Genomic DNA, 25,260 nt, shown 5'->3' with positions numbered 1-25,260 from the left:
GGACACAAGGCTGGAATATCTAATTACTATTAAGGGATTTATATAGCTGTCTGGGAGCAGCAATTTTTCTCATGTTTGTATGCATGCCATGATAAACACTTATGATTAAAGAAGAGCATATAGATTTTGAGATTGATAGAATGAATATAAACAACGTGTAACTTGGTGCAACAAGCAGAGCAGTGTTTGGAATCAGATTGACTTGAATCCTGCTGAGTTGAAGGTATGTGTTTCCTGACACAAAGGGGAAAAAGCAGTACTTATGCTGCACTATATATAATCTGTCTTTTCTGCTCATGGAACTGACAGGCCATCGACAGATCTTCAAGTAGAAGACTCCAACCAGCATGAAATATTCATTTACTGCTAAATTTTAGACTTAGCACCTTAGGATCAGCATGGTTGCTTCCTTGATTTTCTTCCTCCTGACTTTTTGCGAAGCTAAAATGATTTTGTTCAGAATTTGGTGGTACACCATATGCTCTGTACCCAATTTCAAAACCCAGGATGATCATTGTGCTACTGATGAATAAATCAAGACTTTATATAAAATTCCACCCAGAACACCACCAAGCAGGGATTATCCCGGTAGCCATCCAGACTGATTCCAAATCCAAGTGCCATTACTTATTACGCTGCTGTAATTTCAGGAGACATCATGTCTGGCTGACAGCTGTGCTGTAACATCTAAGATCAGCTTTGACACACCATCTCAAAGGTATACAGTAGGATTTGGTTTCCTTGTCACGTTGACTTTGAGTCACGGCAAGCACGCATTAGCCACTGTGTGAGTTGCTTCACACTGCATCTGCTGATATGTTCATTGAGAGGGCTGCCTGTAGAGATAAGAGGCTGAAAATGGGTAAGGCGTAAACAGCTTCAGAGCTAAAGCTGAAAACAACTGCGTCTCAGATCCATGGTGCTGTGTTCAAAAAAACAAAACAAAAGGGTTTTGGCACTGCTTGAGAATTAAAAATGACCTGTATTAGAGATCAGATCAGAATAAGTACAAAATAAGTACAAAATACAGAATAAGTACAAAAATACATATTTATAAATGAACATAAACACATTTATTTCTTCTTTAAAAAAAACAAAACAAATAAAAACAAAGTGACACAGTGTGAAATATGTACCAGAAATATTAAGTACCTAAGCCAAGTGAAAAATCAGTTTATCACATTCACATTTTGGAAAATGTAAAAATAACAATTGAACTAGAATGACTCAAAGATGTTGACATTTACTTCTTTCCATGTACAACATCTGGATGCATCTGTTCCAGTACTACATTCAGCAAATACACTTTTTCATTATGCATAAATATTAGATGAGTCACAACCCTTTTAAATATATTCACAATGACTTCTGGTTTCCATCTAGAAGAACAACATGCAGCTTGGGCATATAATTACATGTAATCATTTTGACATTTTGAAATGTTTCTTTTTTGATGTATCTGAAAATTCTACATATTTATGATGTGTGCTATAATGGTCTAGATGTTGAAGCTAGGTGACGACGTGGACTACTGTCCTGATAAAACTGGTTGGACGAAATTTTGGTCTGTTTGCCTATCTTCAATTTCCTGTTTTGCTGAAGAGACTTCGGTGTCTTTATGTCATTGTTTCAGACTGTCAATGGAAGCTGCCAGACCATAAGGGTAGTCTCATTGGCTCCAGAGGAAGTAGAGGAGAAGCCAGCTGTGTTGAGTCTGCGGAATCCTCTTCCTCCTGATATAACAGCAAATGACATGACCCTTTCTTTTCGTGCTCCATCCTTTGTGGATGGTCCTGGTCCCTTGACCCAAACCTCGGGGTCATCAGTTAGCTCATAGATAGAACCATCCTCTGTAGTGTGCTCCAGGGACTCCTGGGAGGAATTGGATACCGCTTCAGGCTGAGCAGTCAGAAGCTTTCCAGGGAGCTGGGAGGTGGAACGGAGGTGGTACTGGAGCAGCAGTCCTTTGGGTTTAGCGTCCTTCTGAGACAAGCCATCTACCTGCTGCTGTAGTGACTCCTGAGACAAGTGGATCAAGTCTTCACCTCCACTACCTGAATCATTCCCGTCAGCCAGAGAGTCCCGCTTTAAAAGGTCGGGGGACAAAGTACTTGACGTAGCCACTAGAATGTCCACAGAGCCACTGTGAGCATTGAGGGAGGTCATTGCTTTGCCTGGAGAAGACAGAGAGGATTGAAATGAGTTTGCATTCAGACTTGTTAACGCTGTGTTGAATTCATGGCTACTCACCTGTTATTTTCGGGATGCCCTCCAACTTTGGCATTGGCAGGGTGATGATGATGCCCTGGGCCGTGCCCACCCACAAGAGCCCCTGGCAGATGAGCAGGCTGGTGACACACACAGTCTGACCTTTTAAGAGAACAAACAAATATGGTGTCATTACTGTTTTGTTTTTTGTTTTTTTAACTTAATTTTGTATTCAGTTTTGCATCCATTACAAGAGAAACACAGTTAAGGTGGATGAAAAAAAATCAAGGGAAAAGGGAAAGGCAACAGCTCTCAAAATCAATCTTCCAATTTTTACAGACATAAGGATGCTTAGGGAATCATATTCTTTATGAGAATCATTTTCATCACAACTGGTTAAATAACACATCATGGCTCCCTCGTTTTTAGTGTCTTTAAAAATTTGAATCCACCTTCTCCTTTTTTCTAGCTACAAGTAGTATTTAAGGGATTAGTTAGTTTCCTACTAGTTGAAGTGCCCTACTGAGGTGAAAGGTATATATAACTTTTCTATTCTCCTTTTAGTACAATTCAATTATTCAGCCTCCCCCCAAAATATGGAAGTGATCAGCCACATGGTTGCCAGCATCTTAACCAAGCTGCATTCCTGATTTATGCCCAGTGTTCCTGGGATAGACTCCAAATCCACCATAACCAAAAGAGTGTGAGTGTGTGTGTGTGTGTGTGTGAGAGAGAGAGTGAGAGAGAGAGAGAGAGAGAGAGAGAGAGAGAGAGAGAGAGAGAGAGAGAGAGAGCTACTGTAGCATAGCATTAATGTCCTGAACTTGCCTGGGCTCAGATATGTGGAGCGTGTTGAGATGTTGATCTCTTGCAGGTGCCCTAAAGTTTCAGTGTGGAAGAGCCGAAGTGACGAGCCCTCTGAAAACGCCATCCACACTCCTCCACCAGCTCGTACCATGTGCGTCACGCTCACCATGGGGTCTGGATGAGCATCAAAGCTCTGACAGTAACAAAAGTCACAGGTTTAATGGAAAGGTGAGAAAGCAAACAGAAAGTTTCATGAAAGAACATGAAGAAATATAGCAAACACAAATTATCAATTGGAAGAGGCGAGAGAGAAGAGAAGCAAACGAAAGCAACAGTAAAATACTACAAAGAACACAGAGGAGTAACATTTCTGGAAAGAAAAGGAAAAGACAAAGTCTGGATGCAAAAACTTTAAGATGGACTAGCTGCATTAGATACACAAAAAACATACAAAAAATACTTTGCTATTTAATATATACATTACTATAGAAAAAAAAAATAAAACGTAATAAAGTGTAGGAAAAAATGTTTACATATGATTTTATTATTCTAATACCGTACTATGTAACTCTGTATTTGTCTTTTTTAGATTGTGTGCAAAAAAATGACTGATAGGGATGTTTCCAAAATGACTAAGAAAACTGTACAGCATCAAAAATCAATAGCAATGTCAAAGCAAAAATGAATCATCTGAATGCTTTACATCTCATGGCAGCAAAAAAGGAAAAAAAATGAAAAGACATAGATATAAATGTATAATTATGAGATATTAACCTTTCATACTTTGTGTTGTTCTAAAAGACACAGAATAAAACATCTTGAACAGCTTTAGTGTCTGCTTTAGTACTGAACCCTCTGAGCGATAGTGTGTACCCCGAGAGGTTCTAATCTTCAGCTGAGTTCAATTTCCAACTGCTGGAGCCAAATATATTCCTGCGGTTAAGCGTCAGGATGAGGGAGGGAGACGAGAGCTGCTTGCGGCAAATTTCAGAGGATGGCTCAGCTGTCAGAAGTGATCAAAGGCTGGCATGCATGCAAAAATGCTGTTGGACTTCTACAAGAGGATACCTTTTATCTTCTTCCTAGGATGCTCTATTATAATGTAGCTCATAGAGGGAAAGCAGGATGTGTCTTAAAATATATAATATATATATATATATATATATATATATATATATATATATATATATATATATATATATATATATATATATATATATATAATCTTCATTTTCAGAGGCGATTCAACTCTGCTCCACTACAGAAGAACTTACAGACTTTGATCTACAGAGGCAGATATCTTGCCTTGTTGTTTACACCTGTCAAAAAAGGTCTCTAGGAACTGCCTAGATGATGAGAGTGCGGAGAAGGTGCAAGTCTTTGAACATTGTTTTCATTTCAACGAAGATGGCATCAAGACAAATGTCACATTTAGCAGGTTTCACTGTCTGCCAGTATATTTGTGTTTAAAAGTGATTAAACTATTTTTTTTTCTTTTCACGCAGCTCGTTTAAGTGTTGACAATGTTTACCTGTGTGGTGAGATTACAGCCGTCGATCACAGCCACTTGGTTTGCACAGCTAGCCCACACGCACTCATCTATATTGAGGAGTTTAAGCACAGGCGCATATCCAATCACAAGCAGTTGGCTGGAATCTGGATCCCACAGAGCTTCTGTGAGACATGGAAGATATCATTTTATATAATTTTTGAATAAATGAATCACAAAAAACAGATTTATTTATGTATAACAAAAAGGTAGTCGCATTAGTGAGACTATATGTGGCCATTTCTTGTAACAACACAAGAAAAATTTAGCAAAAATTCTAGCCTTTCTAGAGGCAGTGCGATTTCAAGTGGAAATAAACGAAAACCCAGGTGGGTTACAAAATTGTTGCAAACAATTGTTTGTGAAATTGTTCATGCACAAGGTTTTATATACACTCTTTAGACTTTAATTGACAACAATTTATAAGACAACACTTTTTCACAGTTATAACAGGAATATAATTTTTCATTATAAAAATGTCTTTACTAAGGTGGATCATTCCAACTCAGCATATAGAGAAAAGACTGTCCGCAGGTATAAAAGATGGATATAGACAGGACAGTTTGTCCCGGTCTACTAATTTAATTAGTCGAGCGGTATTTCAAGAGCACTGGGACATTTCACTTGGTATATTACTCCTCTCTTCAGTGTTTGCTACATCAAATTCCACCTCTAAGCTCGCACCTGTTAGTACAGTACATTTAGTGACGTATTCAGCAGCAATGGCAAACGATAATTTTTAGAACTATAACTTTTAATTAATATATGAAAACTCGCCAGATGAAGATGAAACTAAAGAAGGGAAGCCGGAAGCTCTTTGAGCTATATAACTAGATGTGCTGTAGGGTGAGTGTAGTTTTTAATGGCTCTATTTCTGCTAACAGTGCATAAATGAACAAAACATTTGGGCAATTTGTGTCCGAAATATCCTCGATAGCAATTTCGTGTTCATAGAACTGATGTATAAAAACATTATGAAACTCATAATACCACAATACTTACAGCTGACTCACAGCAGTGGCATTATAAAAGAGATAGTGCTGAAATATTAATAGTTATATAGTAAAAAATGGAGATAAATCTCACGGTTTCTTACTCATGTAGTCTCAGGGAGTTATACTTTGCCACCATCACCTCTGGACTGCTCATTAGAGGGACATTTATAGATTTAAAACCTATTTCTATTTCCTAAACTTTGTCCAATGTTTTAAAAAAAATCTATTAAATTAATATATTAACATACACAATTTGGCCATTTTGTGCCTTATAAAAATGAAGCAATATGTGTAAAATATAAGGTTATATAATCAATATTACACATATTGAATATTTCACAACTTGTTTATATAATACACCTTTCTTTTTGTCTCATTTTTGTGCAAAACTTTACGCACTTCTGTAATTTTAACAAGTGCATGAGAAGTGTGCCAAGCAATCTTACAAAATGATGAACTGAAAATCAAGGGGTTGTACAGAGCATGCAGAGAAATTTCATTCAAGGCAAATAAATCATTCAAGCCATATGGTGCTAGTTTGAATAATCAGTGTAGGAAACATGTCCAAACACGAGGATAATTAAAGAGATTTGCACAGCACATGTTATGCTGTATTCCATTTATATTGGCTATCCCCCTATCTTGTTTTTGTTCCGTATGAAATTTTATGTAAATATACTAGATATATCTTGGAAGTAATTACCTGTAATCTTTCTGCTATAAACTGCAACTTTGCCATTAGTAAGTCCAGCGAAGAGGAAGTTGTGTGTGTGTGTTAGGCACAGAACAGGACAACCTTCAGGGTTTTGAAAGGTCAAGAGGCACTGGGCAGCGGTATCCACATTCCCGTAAACTAGGATACTGTAATTAAACACACACAATCTTGAAATTTATTCGCTCTTCTAGAAAGCTACTTGAAATTTCATGCACATTTTATTAGGACACACATCATTTAATCTCAGAGTTGGACTCACTTGCCATCTTGTAACCCCACGCAGATGGTGTTCCCAATTCTGGCAGCTCCTTCGGATACTTGTCCTTCATTTTCTTCATCGCTGGCCTCCGTGACATATTCAATGCTCAGAGCAGGGGAGGCCAGAAGGAAACTCTTCACTGAGCGTGGAGTGGGTCTGTTCAGGGAGAAGATCTCCACCTGTCCATAAGATTCATCTCCACTACTGGCCACCTGTGCAGACCCGAGGGAAAAGTTTGTGTGTATGTGTAAGAGATTACAGAATGAGACAGGAACAGAGACAGAGGTAGCAGTGAGAATAGTTTTATCTACTGCTTCACATTAATTAATCATTCTGTACATTGTGGTGATAAACAGAATGTGTGTGTATCTGGGTGTTAATAATCTCTATTATTCAACACTCTATAGCGGGAATTATAATGTAGACCAGTAATATAGAATAACAAGCCAGACTCAACTTGAGGAAAACCAGAGCTGGTGCCAAAAAATTCAGGGAATTACACTCAGAAGTATTATTTTTTGGTCCCAGATAAGAGTTAAAAAATATGTATTAAGGAGCTCCCGAGTGGTGTAACAGAAATGCTTTCGCCCTTTTTGGTCTGAGATCAAAAGTTTGAATTCTGCTGATGCTACAGCCATTGGAGCAGAACTGGCCGTGCTCTCCGATGATGCATATGAGATCTCTAGATGTAAGGCTCAAGATAGATAGCAGTTAAAATGTCTCAGAGGAAGAATGTGTTAGCCTTAACCCTCCCTGTAAAAAAATATTTTAAGGTTTTTCAGGAAAGAAAGAATAATAAATAAATTGCAGACACTAAGTACAACAGTGGCATCGACGTAAACCCACAACCTATTTCCATAGAAGACAGAAGATGATATCCACAAATCAAGATCATACCATTGTTGAAAAAAAAAAAAGGTTTGTGCGTTATTATGTGAATAAATGTCTTAATAGCAGACATTTGTCAAACAAGAGTTGACATTAAATTAGCTGAAGTTTAAACTGGCTCATGGACCTAACGCGTCAAAGCATTAAAATGGTACTGATTATACTCAAGTAATGTGAACAGCATTCTGATGAAAAATGATGTTTGTTAGTGTTGACAGTGTAATGGAGACATGCTCACCCAAAGATAGCCCTGAGGCAGAGAGGTGCTGGCTACAGAGAAACCCAACAGAGCACACTGGACTGGGTTGTGAAGGGCCATCTGGAGCTGTGGAGTACGAGGAGACTTACATCATTACACACAGTCCCAAGCTTTTCTATATCAGTGCACCATAGCAGAAAGGGAAATCAAAACACAATTATGTATTTATAACGCATCGTCAGAGTTACTCATAGAATTAAATACTCTGGCAAAGGTTAATGTACAGCTTCAATGAAACTGTAGCACAGAAGAACAAACAAAGAAGGAAAGTAAAAGTACATAATGATAGCTTACTACAGCTAAATAACAACAGCTTTATTGTTCATTTCTCAAATGTTACTATTATAATAATACAAACTAGTTAAATGCTAATAACCAGTTAAAACAATTTAAATTAATTCATGTTAAAAAAGTTGTCTGATGCTGAAAAATCACCAATCACCATTTCTGAGAAATGTTTGTGCTTGAAAATACAGTGAACTGAATTCTTTTTTTCTTTATTTCTGTTTTGAAATAAAAAGTCAGTAGAATCAGATAAAAGAAAAACTCAAGGAAAGTAAGAATGTCATTTTCCCGGTGTGTTCGTTTTAGGCGTCGGTTTACATAAACCCATCCCCACCTGGAACAATCCTGATCAATTCAGCCCCTTTTTCTTAAAAAGCAACTCACAGCATATGCAGTATTCTCGGTTCAAGGGAAATGGAATGATGTTTTCAAAAGAATAATGCCAGTTTCTTCCCAGAAATTTCAATTTAAAATGAAGGCAGCAGAAGGAGCTAGAAATGAGCAGCATAAGTTAGAAGGAGAAGGAATAATTTAAACTCAGATGCTAATATACACTGTTCAGAAAATTATTTGAACAGTTAAACATCATATTACAACACCAAGTCAGTTAAACTTAAGGGATATCCATGTGTCCAGTCAGGAAGCATAAGTGATTGTGAATCACCTGATTTAGTGATAATGGAAGTGAGAGCAGGTTCAATGAAGAGGCAACAGCAAGACAACCACCAAAATGGTGGTTAATTATTTTGGTTTCCTTTGACTATTGACACATCATTTTGTGTGTGTATATACAGTATATATATAATACTTTTGCTCATCAAGATCCATTGTATGATTTAAGTGTTGCCTTAATTTTTTGAGCATAACGTCATGTATATCCCACTTGCATATGTTTAATAAGGAAAAATCCCTGATAACACTAGGCTGATTTTAATTAACACAATATCTAAACATAGTACAAATGCAGTAAACAATAGCAGTGGCACAGCAGTCATACATCTGTGTAGTCTGACGTGAGAAAGCCCAGAGATGGTTGTATGTATATTCAAATGAGATCATAAATAGATTCAGCTTCAATATCTGTAGGAAAAAATATGGATGATTTGTTCCATCGCTTGTATGAAGTGGAGGCATGTTGTTATGTGAGTGTGTGTACTTACCCTGGACCCTGCTGAGTGTGCAATGTGGGTTTCTGATGTATGGCACAACAGCCAACATACATTCTGCTTTCCATCTGAATTAGCTCAGCAGGAGCTACATTAATCTAGAATTATCTTCGGGGCCTGTTCATTTTTGTTCTTTCTGTTCTCCTTTCTATGAAAATGTCAGGCAGGATTATTTAACATGTGCATTAATTATCCAGTTAGAACTATTTATATTGGAGCTTAAATGTGGGCAATCTCACTTTCCATCTGAATGTGATGAAATGCTGCAGTTATGCCATTTCCATTCAGTTTGAAGCCTTACTAGCAGTTTTTTTTTCCTTTTCTGATTAGATTTACTTCTGCGCAAATCCAAAAGCTAGAACAAGCGAGCTAAGAACATTGAATTACCTGTCAATGAGAAGATCCCCCTTTACCTCTAACCTACTTTAGCTTTCTACTCCACTGCATCTTCATTACTTTACTCAGAAGTGGGGGTAGAGGTTATGTTACAATGGTGAAGACACGGCCATGTTCATTTTTCAGACATTTTCTTACACTGTCTTTGCCAGCGGCTGGATAAACACCCACTTTTGTTTGTTTGTGTCTCATCCAATGAACTACTTCAGATTCGGGTCATAATGAAGTTTTACACTAGGGATGAATTCATCAAATTAAATTCATCTTGATCCACTCTATCAATGGATCATTTATCTCTTATTTCCATTACTTATGGATTTTGATATTTCTGGCAGCCGCTAATAGTTTTCTTCTTTATTTGTATTATGTTTAATTATTAAGATTGTAATATTCCCTAATTTTCCATGCAAAGCTACCAAGCCTGAAGAACAAGACATTATGGAAGTCTGGTGAAATAAACTATTAATTACACGCTGCTAAACGCAAAAGGCATACCAATTGTACCTCAATATGCATGTCTTATTTCCTTCTTTATAACACTGTAGCGTCTGGTACAGGTCATTCTACTCTAGAATCTGGTCTGGTACAGGTCATTCTACTTCACATCTACTCCTCAATTAACCGATGAGCAACCCAGTTTTACACACACACCTGGCTCCAGAATGACTGGAGCCTACACAAAGACCAGATAACCCCATGCGGTTTCTTTGATTGAACTCATAGGGGCCCTCAACACACACACACACACACACACACACACACACACACACACACACACACACACACACACACACACACACACACACACACACACACACACACACACACACACACACACACACACAATGAGACATTCCTTTTACTAATAAAACCCAAAGATAAAGTACTCTAAGGCTCTCATTCTTATAACCCTTTTTGTAATGTGTTCTTCTTTTAAGGCTTGCCTGACTTAAAATTATTTGCTTCTTAATTTCCTGACAATGGTGTATTTTATTCATGTGTCAGAAAACAACATTGTATTTTAAAATCAGTTATACTCTAATTACTGATCATGGCATGTTAATGTATACCTGTTCTAATGCTGTATGCCCCTTTAAGGTCTGATGTCAGAATGTATATGAAGCTATCATTTTCTTTTTACTTCCCTAATGAAAGTGCATCTTGTTCTATGTTTCATTTTTGTTTCTTTGCCTTTATAAGAACACAATATCATATTAACATCAGTTACCCTTCGATTACTGATCTTTGTATGTAATGTACCGCTGCCTTTATACCGTCATTACCCTTCATGTTTAGTATCCAAATGACCACAAAATTATCGGTTACTCGTTTTTCAAACAATGGTGTATTTTATTTGAGCACGAAAGGAGCTATACCGTCTTAATACACCCTGGATCAAACTTTAAAGTCATCTAAAAGTTTGATAGCTAAACCATGCCCACAGACACCTGAAACAAAGGGAGTTTTTCCCTCCAAAATCCTGACCGAAGTATTGGTCATCTCCCCAAAGATGGGTGGAGTTCGCGACCTTTAAATTGTCACAAACACCACTAATCCGTGGTCAGACTTTCGGAACAGCTTGAAGACGACTCCATCTTCCTTCAAAGAAGTTCCAGCAAGCTTCACTTCCAAGAACGACAACTGCTCTGATCTTCAGGAGAACTGGGAAGAACGTCTGACCCCACCCTAACTGACTTTTCAGAGATTTCTCTGTTGCATCCGGACTTTTGTGCAGTAAGCCAATGCAAGTAACCGTTTCCTTTACCAACCAATTTCGATGTGTAATTTTAAGTAGGATTCTTTCATTGAATCATAAGTCGAATTTAAGTTTCTGTGACGATTTCCCAGTTAGGGTGTGATTTAATTTTGAGTTTAAGCTTGCCATTCCTTTCCTTCCTTTCTCTAATTTCTTCTTTCCAGTCTCTTCCTCCCTTTCCCCAATTTTAATTTCTTTTGTTTATTTTATTTTCATCTTCGTTTTCCCTATTTCTTTTGTTTGTGTAGTTGTGTAGTTGTGTAGTTTTATGTTGTGTTTGTCTCATTCATTAAATGTCATATTTTTGCACCACGAGTGATTTGTCTCTGAGTATCGCTCACAAACGTAAGGTATCCAAACAAAGTACAGTGAGCAGCAGGGGCCGACTGAGAAGGCTTCAAAGAAAAGTGTAACTGACTTGGTTATCTCTCTCTCTCTTGTTTCTTAATGTGTAGGCATGTGTGTAGATTTGTAATTGAGTCATCTATGATGATTTTATGTGCTTTGTTGACAAGATGTATATGCAAGGTGGGGTAAAATAAGTTAATAAGAGTTGGGCTAATCAGTTTGTTTCTCTCTCTCAAGGTTGACAATAAAAAGGGAGGGGCTTCCAAATACAAGCACCAGGAGGAGGGTCATGACAGACTTTCAAAGAATAAGGTACACTACCAGTCTGCATCCTGTGTGTGTTGTTACATTACAATACATTCATGATGAGTAAGATTTTTATGGGGGATAAGGGAATCTTATTTGTATAGTGTTTTTTATAAGATACAAGTCCTGATGAAACCTATAGTATAATAATAATAATAATAATAATAATAATAATAATAATAATAATAATAATAATAATAATAATAATAATGTCTTATTATTTTGTCTTCTCTAGATGCTACGTTGAAGAAGTGGCCGGCAGCCAGCCGAGGGCAGATAGGCACATCTATTAATTCGAAGCTCACGGAGCTGAGAAGAGCAAAAAGATAAATTTTTTTTTCTGTTCAGTTTTTTGTCTCATTTTTGTTCTTGTACTATTTCATTGTTCTTGTAAATACATAATGTACAGTACATTTCTATATTTTGGACTTTTATTTATGGCGCCTAGCAGGTTTTTTTTTCTTATTTTTGTTCTTGTACTATATTTTTTGTTTTGTACTATTTGATTGATCTGAAGTAAATAAATAATGTACATTTCTACATTTTGGACTTTTATTTATGTTGCTTAGCAGCTATGGATTTAAATTTTACTATTATATAGGTAAACATATAGGTGCATAATATACGTGCATATATGTACCTATATAGGTATATGTATGCATGCATATATGTGGGCATATATATGTACATATATGCGCGCATATATGTACATATAATATAGGGAAACAGCCAATTTTATATATGTCACATATATCAAAAACCTATATCAAAACCTATATTGAAACATATATGTTTATATAGGTTCTTTCCATGTGGGACCTGCAACATCTGGTCTGAACTACATGCTCTATTAAGTTAATTTAATTTAAATTACGGTATAAAGTAAAAGGGAAGCAAATCTTTCTTGGCCAGGAAGATACCGCCTTCATAGAATTAATAAAGGTTACACGGCCTGTTCGCCGGACGAACAGACCAAATAAGTGTAACTTTAATTCCATTAGCGTTAATTTCAACTTAGGTTAAAATATTTAGAAGTCACTATAACACATTACAATTACTTATAAATATTTACCTTGCTTCGCGAGCCAAAATCGCTACAACACCCATAGGCACAAATTTGCCTAGGATCCCCAACATATTGCTCAATATCTTATCCATACTACTACATTTTGCTCTCCATGCAGTATAACTATTAAAAAAATCACTAACCTAATTGCTTTTTTAATTACTATCTACTGCATCTATGGTGCAATTACCACAGACAAAAACTGACTATTTTGGGAAAATACCAAAAATCCATTATCTTCATTCACACTTACAATGGAAGTTGTTGTAGTACTCTACATTTTCCCAAAAGATGTTTGTTTTGTATTATTTAGTTTTAGTTAAATCACCTTTGTGACTTCCTTAGTGAACGTTATATACTTGGAAAGAATTTGTACCTCACTGAAAATTGATGACCAGAATCACTGTTTCCGTTTTTGAGTAAACACTCCATCACATAACCTTTTAATTCAACAGTTTAAGCTGCCCTTATAGTTCCATTATGTGGATATAGACCTCAGATGGATACAGTAAACAGAGTATGTTGAATACTAATAATAAAATAAGTGTTTTTCATGCTATCAGAATGGGCATAATATGAGAATGTAAGTGAAATGTCAAGAGAAGAAAATAAAATGAAAACAATCTAGACCTATAATAATATGATGTAAGTGCTGAGGGCTGTTTTCCCAGCCAAGCAACTTGTGTGTAGTGAGGAGTTTGTAGTTAATTTGTGCACATCGGTATTCAGACTATATGTTATTACTGAATTCAATTGTATGAGATTTACACATTCAGGCTTGTGTTGAGTTTACTACACACAAAGATGTATCCAATTTACACTTAATTATGACCATGAACTTGAGTTTGAGTACTTGAGTGTACATTGAAAATACAGTAAAAGGCTAAAGAGTGCCATGTATGAGCAATATTTAATACATTAATAAGTTATTAATTAATCGTATGGTCCTTGTAAAGTATACACATATGCAGTGTTGTGCTAGTTACTAAAAATATAGTAACTAGTTACAGTTACTAATTACTTCATTCAAAAAGAAACTCAATTACGTTATTGATTACTTACACCAACAAGTAACGTGTTACTGTTAAAAGTAACTTTTTAGTTACTTTTTAAAGAACGTTCTTTAATGTTCCCATTAATGCCCTTTTATGCGTTATGGTCTATACAAACACAAAACCAGACATCCCAAGTATCCCGGATGTTCCGGGAGTCTCCCGCATATTGATAGCGGCTCCCTGATGCCCGCAAATTAGTTACAATCTCCCGGAATCTAAATCGAGCGAGCAAGAGCGCGCATGCGCGACAGAGACAAGTATTCAAGTATGTGCTCCAAACCTTGTAGAGCACGGTAGAGAGGGAGGGGTCTGTTTCAGTAAGACAACCAATAAATTGTCAGTGTGGGTGGGCTATAGCCCATGTGTTTCGGAATTACTGCTGACATACTTGAATAAACAGAAACACGCCCACAGCGCGTCTTCTTCGTGTTTACAGGTTGGCATCCACCAATCCTACAATGCGTCGCTGCTGTAAACAGGTTAGGCTGTAGGCTACACTTCAGCCTAAATTAATTAATTTAAAAAAGTAACGGGTAACGCATCATATAGTAACGGTAACGGAGTTAAAAGTAACGCGTTAGAGTATTAGTTACTGTCAAAAGTAACGGCGTTACTGCCCAACACTGCACGTATGTTTAGTTCATTTAATAATTTTTTTGCACATTTATTAATCCAACTACATTGAAGTAAGCAATATGCTGATCGCATGCATGATTGGTTATTTTGTCTTTCAGCACACTGCCAGCACTGAATTCTATTCAACAAATCTATTAAAGATAAAACTCCTATGTCCCACTCACACATTATGATTTCATGACTGCAATTTAGTATCTCTGGCCATATCGATGTATCTATATATAAAATACTACAGAATGTGTTGCTCAAACCTTCACACTACTTCAGATGTCTGCTTTTTCCCCTAAGAAACATACCATCAAAGTAAAGCTGGTTTGGGTGCGTGCCAAGCCGTTACAGAGCAAAAATGTGGACTGTCTGTGGGCCTGAAGACTTTTTTATTTTTTTAGAACAGTCCTAGAGGAACTAATTACCAAAGGCAAAATCTTTGCATTTAACCAGATAGTAGTGTCATAGAGGACTGGTGAAACCCAAGAGCTTCTACAGTAAGTACCACTGGGGCTGTGTCACATGTTTTTGTGTGAGGGGTGAGAGGGAGTGTGGACTCATGGTCCTGTTATGCAGATTATAGGAACCTTGAGTCCCATTCACTTCACAAAAAATGTAAAATTTTTCATTAATTTGTCATTTTTCTTATTGCTAAACTAGATATAGCTTATATAGCTAGACTAGATATTTACTGTCAACTGTAATAGGCTAGATTTAATAGTTTTTTCTAATGAGATAAAAACAACTATGTATCAGGTGTTATGGGACTGATCTCCAACCAGAGCATAGAAGACAGGGGACAGGTGAAGTGTAACTTTTTTTGACCCACTGACCATATGTATATTATGTGTGCCATCTTGGGCTATTCTGTATACAGTCTTTGACTGTTTACATGACATTTCTGTGTTCTTATATACATTCAGCTACCACCATGGTGTAAAAGTATTTTAAAGATTTCTATGTTTGGTCTTACCTTTAGATTTTGAGATTTTGGAGAGAACACAGGCACACGGCAAGCCAGGAGTGGACACCAGAATGGTGGTTTAGTTTTCTCATCATCCTCTGCACACACCCAACCAGGCAAGTTCTCTTCCCCTATGCACACAGCAAGAGTTGCAGCACATCCTCTAGGACTGACATAAAATTTTAAATCCAGAAGACAAACGTATAGACATCTTTCTAAAATACTTACTTTGAGCGACTTTAGCAAGATGCAAGCGATTGACCCATGAGATTTTACTGATTGGACTGGGAGTATTAAAAACCACTGTGAAACTGACAGGACGCCCAGACCTGCAAAAACATGTGCAAACAGACAAAAATTCCACAAGGAATTCAACACGAGCTCTAAAGAAAACAGACAGATTACTGGTGCTCTGAGCTCTGGTGACACTTTGATACAGCATTTAAGGTGCTTTAATACAAAGACATTACTAATAGACCTAAACACTCACTAAGAGAGCAGCACAAAGTACAAGTAGTGTCATCACATTTTGCAATGGCACTTCGGTGTTTAATAACCAGCTGTTCTAAAATCTGTTCCCAACAAAGTCCTGTTGCCAAAGATAAGCTCAGCTCAGTCCACTTGGCTGTATGAGCAGGCAACATCGAGAGCAGCTGCTGCACCAGAACAAATCCACAAAGCAGAAACCCTCTGGTAATCATTCTCAATAACTGAAAAGCGCTTTAAATCGATTAACAGAATGAATGTGTTGCCTAGGGCAAGCCTGCCCACATTTGAAGGCAATTTGCCATCCTGTTCCAGTTCTCTTCACTACTCACTTGTCAGGTTTGCCGGGCACCATTAGCCGCAAGCGGCACTTGTTGGCACACTGGATCTCACCCTCTTTCATGCGGATGAGCCTCTGCAGAGCCAGGCACCAGTCCTGCCCCACTGTTGTGTTAAGATTCTGCGCGCGCGCACACACACACACAAACACACACACACACACACACAAACACACACACACAATACTGTTATCATATCACTTAACTAATCTCCAGATACACAGGAACTAAAGTATTATTCAACATTGAAATATTGCATTTGTTGATATAAAGTTATACCTGATAGGAACCCTGCAGTGTTCCCACAAGGAGTGTGACCTCCTCCACCACTGAGAGGTCATGCTGAAGCTCCTGCAGTTCCTGGTACAGTTTGGGTGGCCCCAGAAACAGTTTGCCTAAAACAAACCATATTTTATTCGTCCACTTAATAAAAAACAGATTAAGTTCTAATCCTATAGCAGCGTTAGTTATTATTGAGTAGAGAGTCCCCAGGATTTCTAACATCGTAGATCTTGCCACAAATGCCAATTCACATGGTTTGAGCATTTCAGAAACTGCTGATCTCCTGCGATTTTCACACACAGTAGTCATTAGAGTTCACAAAGAATGGTGCAAAAAACAAAAGCAATCCTGTGAGCATTAGTTCTGAGAGTGGAATGGCTTTGTTGATAAGAGAGGTCAGAGGAAAATGACCAGGTGCCAGGAAGGATTTAGTAACACAGATAATCACTCTACACCTGTGGTGAGCAGAAAAGAATCTCAGCATGCAGAAAACATTGTGGTGGATGGGCATGAGGCAAAAGATATGCATGAGGCAGGACAGGTTTCACTTCAGTCAGCCTATAACAGGAATCTGGGGCTATGATCCAGATGTTTTAGCCTGTAGACTCCACACAATGATTTTTTTATCATTCTGTTTAAATTCTAGAGACGGTGGTGTGTGAAAAATCCCAGGACATTAGCAGTTTCTGAAATACTCAAACCAGCCCATTTGGTACCAACAACTATGCCACAGTTAAAGTAACAGAGATCACATTTTTCTTCATTCTGATGTGAACATTAACTGAAGCTCTTGACCTGCATGTGCATGATTTTATGTGCTGTGCTGCTGCCACATGAATGGCTGATAAGATATCTGCATGAATGTGCAGGTGTTTATAATAAAGCAGACGGTGAGTCTATATCAAGATATGGAGATATGATGCTGTGCAGTGAGGCAGGATATAACTACTTAAGGACTCGTCAGCTCAGAAGCACTAAGATCTGAACTCACACCTTACAATATGAAGCCCAAGGCTTATCCACTGAGACACCTTTTCCCTGAACTAGCTTTGCACATTTTAACAACCTTTAGTGTTGAATAAACTCTCACTGTAATACGAATTTCAGTGCTAAACTGTGAAAAACTAGCAATCAACATGAACTAAAAAAAGAGTTCATTAAAAGACACAAAATTTCACTAAGATCCAAGTATTTGTTTAATACATTAATCTTTATATTAAACTTTTTGTATTATGTTTCTGTACTGTAAAGCTGCTTTGAGATAATGTCCATTGTAAAAAGCACTATAGAAAATAAATTTGAATTTGAATTTATTTACATCAACATACAGAGAATCCTTACCATTCTCAATCCTGCCTCAACACGTACATACAGTATGCTGATGATTGAGAACCTATAGTGTAGTCAAGAGCATGTTCCACTAGCATAGTGTTTTTAAAACGTTGCTATGGACATTATGTCAACTAATAGCTGCCCTCTGAGATTGGGTATGTGTGCTCACTCTGAATGAAAAATGCTGTATTGCCATACACAAAAAAGACTTTGACCTGTATTTTTATTAATCCATACGAAATAACTAAAAAAAAAGTTAGATCATATGAGTAGCAATATAGATTAATTGAGTTTTTCTATCCTGTCAGTTGGAGACAATGAAAGAGTGAGATTCAGTGCTGTGTTACGGCTGATTTTAGACAATAGACGATATTTGCTGTTGTAAGTTTTTATCAGTTATTCGTCATTGTTTGGATCCCACAGCCATCCATAGTCGGGAGTCCAAGAGAACTAAACTGGCCATGCCTCCTGTGTCAGTCACAGTGTAATTAGCCAACTATGCAGTCATATATGCAGAAAATGCAGATGTACTGGGTCTATATTTGGTCAAAAGATACAGGCTCTTTATTAGTGCCTAGAATAATAAAGACTACAGCAGGGGCAGAGCTTTTTCTTACAAAGCATTCTGATTAGTAGTCAGGACTCTGCTTCAATTTCCGTCTTTAAGTCTAGGCAATTTGTATTTGACTGAACAAAAACCTATTTGTAGAGTCAAATCTTTTGTTAATAGCTTTCATTTAGGTAAAGCCACAAATCAAGGGGGTTCATGGGCATAGGGAGGTTGTTTAAAAGCTGTAGTCCTTCCCACTATTACAGGTTCACTCTGGCTTGTTGACAATGGAGTTGTGGGCTGCTTTATGTCCCAGGGCACCCTCTGCCTTTGTTACCTTCTGGCTTTTCCTTTTAATTATGCTGTCATAGTTAGTCCCGCTGGAGTCTCTGCTTGCACTTTGCATACATAATAATCTGTTCTTTGTCTTTCGCTATTCTCTTTCTCTGTTGAGCTACACATTACTCCTGCAGTATGATGATATGCCAGTGATATTGACTTCTTCTGCCTTCTGGACCTGCCTAATTTGCTGCTGCTGAGAATGGCCCCTCAAAATAAGTCTGAAAATTTGGAAATGTAGAAACAAAAATGCAGCCTTATAAGAGTTTAATAAAAAAGATTAGATTTAGTGTCAAGATTTCACACTGTCAGATTATTGGTTTATTATCCAAGAAACCATTCTGACCTTGTGAGTTGGCAGAGCTGAAGCGTTTGTTCCCGCTTGGCTGGTAAACACTGTCATTCTTCTGTGAGATCTCCTGACCCACCTCCACCACCTGAACATGCTGCAGAGGAGCTGTCCATTTCACCATGTACTTTGGGCCAGCAGGAACCAGGCTGCTGATATCTGGAAGCCCCCTTATTGAAGACAAAATCAGAATATTATTAAAGACCATGACAGAATAAAGCTCACATTCTGTTTTGCTGAGGTCTATGATCATGAAGAAAGAATCACGGTCAGTAAAATGAGCTGTTGTGATGAATTGATCTGGGTGGGAGGTGTAGGGTCTTTGCACAGTAGGGATGGTGTGAGGAGCTTGTGGGGAGTATATTCGAAATAAATCATCACTACATTCTGTGGAATTCTCTGGTGAGTTTCCATCATGTGTGATCCTCAGTGAAGTTAGATATTTGAAGGTGAATAGCACACATTTTGCAGTGAACTGACCATATTGAAAATACGACATCATTCATTATTACTTCATTTATAATTTATTAGTCTTGAAAATGTTACCTTCTTTCATTAATGTAGTAATCAATGCCTCTTTCAGTGAATCTAGACCATCATTAAATGGAAGATAAATGACAAACCAGAAAACCACAATGCTATAAGACCTGAGACAATATAGGAATTGTTTAGTGCACAGATAATAGAAAGTTAGCTGTGAACCTGACTTACTTGAGATTGATGTTTGCACAGATCAGTATGTCGTTGAGGAGGAAGACTTTGCGCTCCTTGGACTTGAGAACCTGCCCCTTGTCCCCATACACTGTCTCAATCAGGGTTTCGCAAAGAATCAGCTGTTTCTGATCTGAGTTCAGCTGCTGTGGAGACAAATTATATTTAATTCTCTTGACTGGTCATGAGGTGTTTTTAAATTTTGTAACAAACTTTTTATACAAATAGCGCTACTAACATTCCACAGAATTAAATGTCATTTTAAACAAACTAAAACTTCAACATAATGGTTTTATTAATACAAATAGAGTGGTAGCGCCTCTCCAGAATCCATCACCCAACCGTATTGGGTGACTTTCCTATAACAGCACTGTGGTTTGTTCATCAATTTACCTAGCACAAATTCTTACAGCATTTTTCACTATAGTGTTAGACTAAACCCCCTGGCTTTTCTTTCTATGGTTTTAGTAATGTAGGAAAAAGCCACCTTTCTATTCTACACACTTTCTATTCTTCAAAAAACGGGTAGAGATGAATTGCTGTAACCTCAGGGGATTTACAAAGCTATTTAACTTTAGATCAGTCACATCAGAAAGCTGGTTGAAAATGTTTTTTCCCTCTCCACTGTGAGGCTGATGGCAGATACCGGAGCACCCTCTAGTGAGAATCATCACAAAAAGCTTCATTTACAGGCCAAAGACAGATGCGAGACACCAAAACACAGCAGTGCATCCCCCACATCATCAGTCATGACAGTTCCCAGCAAGAGTCAAATGTCTGTAATGTTGGTTAAAAAACAGCTTCCACTGCATTTGAGTCAGAAATGAATAGAAATCAGTAATAGAATTACTTAAATATGGATTTAGTCATTTTATTAAAAAAAAAACAAAAAAAACAAAAACAAAAAAAAACAAGACATCTTGTCTTATTGTCTGCATCTTCTAAATGGAGTAGATGTAACAGGACATAGAGTGAGATGCTGAGCAACAGTGATATCTGCCTAGTAGAGAAATAAGAGTGTGTTTTGGTGTGTGTGACCTTGCTAAGGGCACGATCACTGTTGCTGCGTGTTAGCTGCTGGATCTCAGAGAGTTGCTCTGCAAGACGCTTCTGTTCATTCAGCTTCTCGGCTAAGGTCTCAAGCTCAGTCAGAGCCAGCTGCAGCGGCAGCCGGTCCTGGTGCCCAGAAGGAGTATTCTTCAGCATGTCCTGGACAAACAAACATGCATGATTTATTGTTAAAGACCTCTGATACAGCCTGCATGCCAGGGTTGGACAGGAAGAGAATGTGATTATACAGATAATATCATAAATACAATGGAAAATCTATCTATCTATCTATCTATCTATCTATCTATCTATCTATCTATCTATCTATCTATCTATCTATCTATATATATATATATATATATATATATATATATATATATATATATATATAATGATATATATGTCTTTTATTAAGTTTAAAACAAGGGCTAGATTGTTGGAAAAGTGGGCTAAAGGCAAGTGTCAGATTAATTCCTTGTTAACATTGTTAACCTTATTAACCTTTTAAATAAAGAACAGATTCTTTACAGTGTTTTAGTATTGAAAAAGTATTGAACTTTCAGTTCTTTATGTAGGGCAAGATTAGAATATTTTCACTTCCACTGACCTTCCTTTTTTTTTACACTCTTACAAACAAGTATTTAAAATCATTTGAAGGATTATTGCTTAAATACATCACTACTGTTTGGAAGTCTATATATCATGATCCATATTGGGTGTTATGTTATGTACATATTGAGTTGATGTGAAATGTATCACAATGTGTTTTTTTGCACCCACACCTTTTGCACACATTTTTAAAAAAAATACTTATGAATGTACTATAGCAAAAAAATTGAGGGTTAGTGAAGCAAGGAATTAATCTGCTGCTTTCCATGATGAAAAAGCTGTTCAGAAGCAGTGCTAGTGAACTGCATTTACCATCATTTTCAAATTCCCAGGCCTTCATTTGAATAAGCTTAAATAACAGACAGATGGAAATTTGCTATTACAGCAGCACAGCTAGTATATTAGTATAATAAAAGTCATTTAATGTTATAAGTGAATCAAACATTAAATATATAAAAAAGAATAGTTTAAGTGTGTAATTCTGTAGTGCAGTCGGTGAAATGTAGAAATAAGCAGAAGATTTGAGTAGAATTAACGTGGCATTGCGGTGCAAACATTGTCAACAATGATTGGAAAATAAAACAAAGCAGATCCTGTTGTCAGGAGCTAAACCATGAGTTGGATTCCACATCCATATGTGGCTATGTGATTCGACCCTGATCTGGGAGAGATGGATGGTGCTGCGCTCTCTCCCCTACCAATTAGAGCAAGACTAGCAATCTGTGTGTTCACGTATGTGGAAGAGGACAGTTAGGTAACCTTCAGCTAAAAATACTACAAGCACGGTGTAAAAATGTCTATGGATCAAATGAAGTGATATTTAGTTCATTTGTAGCCATAATATATCAAAGCCACAAGGTAATATATTGAGGCTATATGTTATTTATTATAATATTAATAGACCACAAATTATGTATCTTAAGGCACAAATGTTGTGTAATTTGGGTCCATGACTTAATGTGTTATGAGAACATCATATTTTATAGTTTAAACATCTCCTCCAGGTAATTATTTGGAAGGAACAGGTGAAAAAGTCATTTCACTTTGAGAATTTGCTTAAAGTGGCACAGGCTAATGCTACAGTACTGTATATCTATGTTATAACAACAGAGACGAGATGTATTTATGTCTCATTCCAAGACTGAAGCATTATTTTAGCAATCAATCATCACCAATCTTAAATTCCTGTGGCATTCATTTTATTCATTCAATAGAATAAAAGCATTTATTTTGTCACATATACATTAAGAACAGTGAAATTCTTTCTTCACATATCATAACTTTGGAGGTTAGAGTCAGAGCACAGGGTTAAGGTCCTTGCACAAGGGCCCAAAAGTGGCAGCTTGGCAGTGCTCGGGCTCAAAGCCTGATCCTCCAATCAACAACACCAATGCTTAAACACCACTGCCGTGAACATTTAGGGATGAATATGTTTTGCACGGTTTTCAGCATGGCTCGAACCGACAACATCCTCACTCAGAGGAGTAAGCACAACCACTAATTAAAATTCAAACTCAAAATAAAAATATAACAATAGAATTTACATAAACCAGAACGGAAAACGTTTGAGGTGACAAAGGAAAGAAATAATATATTGAAAATAATAAAATCTAAAGAATACAAAAATCTGTGGCAGAAACAATGTGACTATATCTTAAATAAAATGCAGATGTGTGTAATTGTTTGTGCAATATATGCTGTGCAATAGCAGGCTGAGGTAGGGGATGTTGTGCAGCAAGTACATTCATTACTGTACATTCATTTTTAACTACAATAGTTGGCACAAAGTCAGTTCTTTGTGGGCAAAAAAAAAATTGTGAGAAATTTCATTCACAAGTTCTTTTTTAATCCGTCTCACTCCCTCCGTCTCTCTCACTCCATCTCTCTCTCTCTTTCTCTTCTCTCTCCCTCTCCCTTTTCCACCGAGGCAGTTCGAGTACTGGTTCGGAGCCAGAGCCTAATTTAGAACCAGAACACGTATACAGTGACGTCACACTCGGCGCTTTGATGGCTCTCTAGCCGGTGGAAAGGCAAACTGGTTCTTAGAAGGTTCGCCAGTGGAACCAAATTTGAACCAGCACCCGGTTCTTTCCGGTGGAAAAGAGGCAACTCTCTCTCTCTCTCTCTCTCTCTCTCTCTCTCTCTCTCTCTCTCTCTCTCTCTCTCTCTCTCTCTCTCTCTCTCTACACACACACACACACACACACACATTTATTTATTCATTTATTTTATGTCCGCAAAGTACCGAATATTTTATATTTATATATAAAATCATTTGAGTACAAGTATTCATTTGAGTAAGTACATTCATTACTGTACATTAATTTTAATTTTAATAAATTTGTGAAATCGAATTTGTGAACAGTGAAAACTCTAAACTTCATATGCCAAAGAGGAAGTCCTGCACTTTGCTCATTTCATCATAATGAATAATCTTGAAATGCTAAAGACTTGTGCTGGACTGTCTGGTGATGCTGTACCACATACAGCTGTGGTTAGATTAGAGCTCATTAGATATAAATAAAGGTTCTATTGTATACTGATGTACGAAAGGTGATTATGAATTAGCAGTCAGATGGATAACGTTATAACACGCTGCCATCCACTATGTAGACTGCGCATTACAATATAGTGGGATCTCCTTCTCTGTTTCACTTTCTCTGCGGCAATTCCATTTAGATGTAAAATGAGAACAACAGATTTCCCAAACACCAGAAGATCATGTGTGTGTGTGTGTGTGTGTGTGTGTGTGTGTGTGTGTGTGTGTGTGTGTGTGTGTGTGTGTGTGTGTGTGTGTGTGTGTTTGAAGAAGTGCTGACCTGTAAGAGAAGTATAAACTGAGGGAAACGTTGGATTGGCTTCACCATTAGGCCATAAAGGGTGATCCTGTCTGTGCTGACAGCCTGCCTTTTCTACGATTCAAAGTAACATGTGAGCAGGTCAGACACAACAGCGCCACTTGTTGTATTTAGATTAAAATGCAGCTCACAATCACAGAAAGTAGTACATGTCAAAGAGCAGATGCAAGAAGCTATTTGTACCTAGCTTTTAAATAAATAAGTAAATAACTTACTTTAAGAAATTCCAGAAATGCAGGCTTGGACATGCAGGCTTTCTTGATGAGAGCCATTGCATTTGTGAAGTTATTGACATAATCACTGTAGACATCCAGAACCATTGATTTTGAAAACTGAAAGGGATACAGGAGTTTATGAAAACCTACATACACATACATATACATTGTTTACTCACACACACAGATATTCATTCATTCACAAACAAACACACACAAACACAATTTCACAAAGTATTTTCACGTTTTCACATTACAAAAGTAACATTCTAAAGTGCTCGTCTCTAGTCTAAAAAGAGCTTTGAGCAATCATATATTTTAGCTGAAGTTGCTGTTGCAAACCTGATTTATTACAAAGGCTTGAATCTTTTGCATCACATGTTAAAAATAAGCACAGCTGCTGCTCACAGCTTTAGAACTGCACAGGAAATGAGTACTGTTTAAATAGAAATGCTGAATACAAGATTTCAGGGGTTTTTTTCCCTATGAAAAAAG

At 37.2% G+C, this 25,260-nt stretch overlaps 1 protein-coding gene and 1 long non-coding RNA gene across 7 annotated transcripts in view; one reads left to right on the top strand and one right to left on the bottom strand.

The window, feature by feature from the left end:
* Positions 1-962: 962 nt before the first annotated feature.
* arhgef10lb (Rho guanine nucleotide exchange factor (GEF) 10-like b) overlaps positions 963-25,260 on the bottom strand; it is a 39,213-nt gene continuing 14,915 nt past the window's right edge. For 5 of the 6 annotated variants that reach the window (XM_047807235.1, XM_047807237.1, XM_047807232.1 and 2 more), the window contains 17 exons: positions 24,766-24,882; positions 24,512-24,604; positions 21,072-21,242; positions 20,034-20,179; positions 19,869-19,910; positions 19,320-19,492; positions 16,750-16,865; positions 16,465-16,592; positions 15,875-15,975; positions 15,656-15,777; positions 7,660-7,746; positions 6,534-6,745; positions 6,263-6,420; positions 4,547-4,689; positions 3,037-3,208; positions 2,251-2,370; positions 963-2,174 (listed from right to left, as the gene is read on the bottom strand). In XM_047807235.1, coding sequence (XP_047663191.1) covers positions 1,630-2,174; positions 2,251-2,370; positions 3,037-3,208; positions 4,547-4,689; positions 6,263-6,420; positions 6,534-6,745; positions 7,660-7,746; positions 15,656-15,777; positions 15,875-15,975; positions 16,465-16,592; positions 16,750-16,865; positions 19,320-19,492; positions 19,869-19,910; positions 20,034-20,179; positions 21,072-21,242; positions 24,512-24,604; positions 24,766-24,882 — 2,646 coding nt within the window. In that variant the 3' untranslated portion in view covers positions 963-1,629. The remainder of the gene's footprint in view (positions 2,175-2,250; positions 2,371-3,036; positions 3,209-4,546; positions 4,690-6,262; positions 6,421-6,533; positions 6,746-7,659; positions 7,747-15,655; positions 15,778-15,874; positions 15,976-16,464; positions 16,593-16,749; positions 16,866-19,319; positions 19,493-19,868; positions 19,911-20,033; positions 20,180-21,071; positions 21,243-24,511; positions 24,605-24,765; positions 24,883-25,260) is intronic. The other variant, XM_047807236.1, reaches the window with a different exon arrangement.
* LOC125140057 lies at positions 11,795-12,268 on the top strand. The gene is made up of 2 exons (XR_007139292.1): positions 11,795-11,943; positions 12,173-12,268. It is a non-coding gene; the product is annotated as an uncharacterized LOC125140057 (long non-coding RNA).

Source organism: Tachysurus fulvidraco, chromosome 23 (genome assembly GCF_022655615.1).
Source record: "Tachysurus fulvidraco isolate hzauxx_2018 chromosome 23, HZAU_PFXX_2.0, whole genome shotgun sequence".
In the NCBI taxonomy this organism is placed as follows: Eukaryota; Metazoa; Chordata; class Actinopteri; order Siluriformes; family Bagridae; genus Tachysurus; species Tachysurus fulvidraco.
The sequence above is the reverse complement of the archived record's forward strand: the minus strand, read 5'-3'. Positions and strand labels throughout refer to the sequence as shown.